The sequence below is a fragment of the Lampris incognitus genome, chromosome 10 (assembly GCF_029633865.1).
Source record: "Lampris incognitus isolate fLamInc1 chromosome 10, fLamInc1.hap2, whole genome shotgun sequence".
In the NCBI taxonomy this organism is placed as follows: Eukaryota; Metazoa; Chordata; class Actinopteri; order Lampriformes; family Lampridae; genus Lampris; species Lampris incognitus.
The window spans coordinates 30,570,413-30,574,117 of NC_079220.1; the positions used below are offsets into that span (position 1 = coordinate 30,570,413).

At 48.2% G+C, this 3,705-nt stretch overlaps 1 protein-coding gene across 1 annotated transcript in view; it reads right to left on the reverse strand.

The window, feature by feature from the left end:
• The window catches only part of LOC130119796 (uncharacterized protein K02A2.6-like), a 14,184-nt gene extending 10,711 nt beyond the window's left edge, over positions 1-3,473 (reverse strand). Inside the window, exons 1-3 of the mRNA XM_056288393.1 lie at positions 3,258-3,473; positions 1,020-2,054; positions 87-632 (exon numbers count right to left, since the gene is read on the reverse strand). Of these exons, the coding sequence (XP_056144368.1) occupies positions 87-632; positions 1,020-2,054; positions 3,258-3,473 (1,797 nt within the window). The remainder of the gene's footprint in view (positions 1-86; positions 633-1,019; positions 2,055-3,257) is intronic.
• Positions 3,474-3,705: the final 232 nt, after the last annotated feature.

Below are 3,705 nucleotides of genomic sequence, written 5' to 3' on the forward strand. Positions count from 1 at the left end.
GTGGCGTGCGGGGTGTTGCGATACGTCAACAGGAATGTGTCGAGCCGCTGTTGCACTGGTGCGGCGCCCCTGGAGGATTTGAGGGCGTGTTTGAAAGTCTGTACAAAGCGCTCGGCCAGGCCGTTCGTAGCAGGGTGATACGGCGCTGAGCGAATGTGCTTGACTCCATTGGCTTTCAGGAATGTGGCGAATTCCTCAGAACAGAACTGGGGTCCATTGTCGCTTACGAGAATGTGAGGAAGGCCGTGGCGACTGAAAAGGCCCCTCAGTACTGTGATGGTCTTGCTTGCTGTGGTGCTATCCATGATTTGCACCTCGGGCCATTTAGAATGAGCATCTACTACCACAAGATACATGTGTCCTTCAAATGGACCAGCAAAGTCCACGTGAATCCTTTCCCAAGGACTGGAAGGCCACATCCATGGATGTAGAGGGGCAAGACTCGGTTCTCTCTGACTACGCTGGAATGAGTGGCAGGATTTGGCCTGGAGCTCGATCTGAGAGTCAATACCTGGCCACCAGACATACGACCGTGCCAAGCTTTTCATCCTCACTACCCCTGGGTGTGCTGTATGTAGCTCGTTGATCACCCGGGGCCGTAGCTTGGGTGGCACTACCACTCGTGTGCCCCACATGAGGCGTCCCTGTTGGATTGTGAGGTCATTTTGACGAGTCAGGAAAACAGACAGTTCAGTATCTGTGTTTTTCGTGTTTGGAAAATGTCCAGTAGTGACCATCTCTAGTACGCGAGACAGTGTAGGGTCAGATCTAGTGTTGTTTTGGATATCAGTGGTACTGATTGGTAGTGTGTCTAACTGTGACATGTAAAACACATCTACGGTGTCTATCTTGTCATCGTGAGTGTCCGGAAGTGGCAACCTTGACAGTCCATCTGTATTAGTATGTGCTGAAGCCTTACGATACTCTATAGTGTAATCATACGCTGACAAGAGGAGCGCCCAGCGCTGCATGCGGGCTGCGGCCATCGACGGCGTACTCCTCACTGGACTGAGAATGGAGGTCAGCGGGCGATGGTCTGTGAGTAGAGTGAACTTGTTACCATAGAGATACTGGTGAAACTTACGTATGCCAAAGACTATCCCCAGCGCCTCTCGCTCAATCTGGGCGTAGTTCTGCTCTGCTTTGCTGAGTGTTCTTGACGCATAAGCGATAGGTTTCTCTACACCATCAGGCATGACGTGAGAGAGTACAGCCCCTACCCCATAGGGTGAAGCATCACAGGCTAGACGGAGGGGCAGCTCAGGGTTGTAGTGGGTTAGCACCTTCTGAGATACCATGAGCTCTTTCACTTTTCGGAACGCTGCCTCACAAGCTGTAGTCCCCTGCCATTTCTTCCCTTTGTGCAGCAGTGAGTTCAGTGGTTGCAGGATGGTTGCCAGGTCCGGGATGAAACGTCCATAGTAGTTTATCATTCCGAGGAGCGAGCGTAGTTGGCTAACGTTGGTGGGTGCCGGTGCCTCCACAACAGCGCGTTCCTTCTCGGGCGACTTGTGGAGCCCGGCAGCATCGATGATATGACCTAGATACTCTACTGACTCCTGGAAAAACATGCACTTATCCTTTTTGACATGGAGATCATACTCCTCCAGTCTCGTGAGAACGTCGTCCAGGGCTTTCAGGTGGGTCTCTTCATCTGGCCCACTAACCAGAATGTCATCGAGATAACAGTGCGTGAATGGCAATCCAACGAGCACTTGATCCATAGCCTTCTGGAACAACGCTGGTGCCGACGCAATACCGAAGGGGAAGCGGTTGTGGCAGAAAAGTCCTTTTTGTGTGGAAATAGTCAGTAGCTTCCTCGACTCCTCCACTACTTCCATCTGTAGGTATGCGTTTGACAAGTCCAGTTTACTGAAGCGTTGACATCCAGCTAGCGATGCAAAGAGATCCTCAATGCGTGGAATAGGATACTTGTCCACACAGAGTGCTTGGTTGAGGGTGACTTTGAAATCACCACAAAGTCTCACCGTGCCATCCTTCTTGTTGACAGGAACTATGGGTGTGGCCCAGTCACTATGCTCCACTGGTGAGATCACGCCAAGGTCAGTGAGGCGGGTCAGTTCAGCCTCTACTTTGGATCTCAGAGCATAGGGCACATTACGTGGTGGGCAGAATTTGGGTATGCTATCAGGTTTAAGAGTCACTCTCGCCTTAATGTCTTTCATTGAACCCAACCCATCCGAGAACACAGCAGAATGCCGCTTTAGTACAGCATCTAAACTGTCTTTCTTTTCAAGTTGTACACCATACACAGTTTTTAAGTCTTTCCAGTTAAGCTTAATAGCTCTCAGCCACTCTCTACCAAATAGTGGAGCTGCATTCACTTTTACAACATACAATGGTAACTCAGCTGTTTGCTTATTCAGGTTTACTTTCACATTAATAACCCCTTCTGGTAACAAAGGTTCACCTGTATACATCCTAAGGACTACATCAGTAGGCTGCAATGGCACCTTTTTCATTGTACTTTTATACTGTTCCCATGAAATTAAAGATACAGCAGCCCCTGTGTCTAATTCCATTTCAATTTTCTTACCATTTATTTCAGGTAACACAGATATACGTGAATATTTACCCTTACGAAACAGTGCATAACATGGCAATTTGTTATCATTGTCAGATTTAGTCCCTTCACTTGTACTTTCATTGTCACTGGCCTCCACACAATGCACTTTCTTCTTCTTGTCTCTCCCACTGTGTTTGGATGTGTTACTTTTGCCTTTAAACTCCGGTTTCCCTTCTCTGTATTTCCTCTCTCTGCCATAGTCATTCTTGGGTTTACTTTTACACATGCGACCAATGTGGCCTTTCCTGCCGCATTGATGGCAGTCTCTATCTTTATACCAACAATTATCACCACTATGATTTGTCTTTCCACACCGCCTGCATTTGGCATGGGATGTTTGAGAGAGAACGGCATTTACCTTTAACGAGCCGCTCAACTGTTGTGCGTCACGCGCCACTGTTTCTGCTGAAACTGCATAAGTGACCTGAAAGGTCAAATTGTCCTCGGTCAACAGGCGCTTCTGAACCGTTTCACTTTTCAGTCCACAAACAAACCTGTCCCGTAGTGCATCCTCTAAGTAGCCACCAAACTCACAATGCTCGGAAAGTCCTTTAAGCACAGCAACATACTGAGCCACCGACTCACCGTCCTCCTGATTCCTCTTGTGGAAACGGAATCTCTCTGCTATCACTATCGGTTTGGGGGCGAAATGTCCTTTCAACACCTTTACAATGTCATCATACGTCTTCTCCCCAGGCTTATCTGCAGCAATCAGACTGCGCAATAATCCGTAGGTCTTTGGCCCTATCACACTCAATAGAACCGGCACCTTCTTAGCATCCCTGATCTCATTAGCCAGGATATAATTCTCAAAACGCTCAATATACGTTGCCCATTGTTCACCGGATTCCTCAAATGGTTCCATACCGCCAATAATTCCCGCCATGATGCGTCCTTCTGGTTCCTTTTCTTCTCCGCTACAGCTGCGTGGATGACTTCGTCCAAACAAGTAGAAAACGTCCCTTTTCACGGCTACTTTGGTGCCTAAAAGTTTCTACTCCACATCTCGTCGCCAATTTATATCATGTAGCTGGCTAATAACACTATGGTGTAAACAATTTCACACACGATGCAGAGACCACAACGCACACACGGCTGTTCATTTCCATGCTTTACTA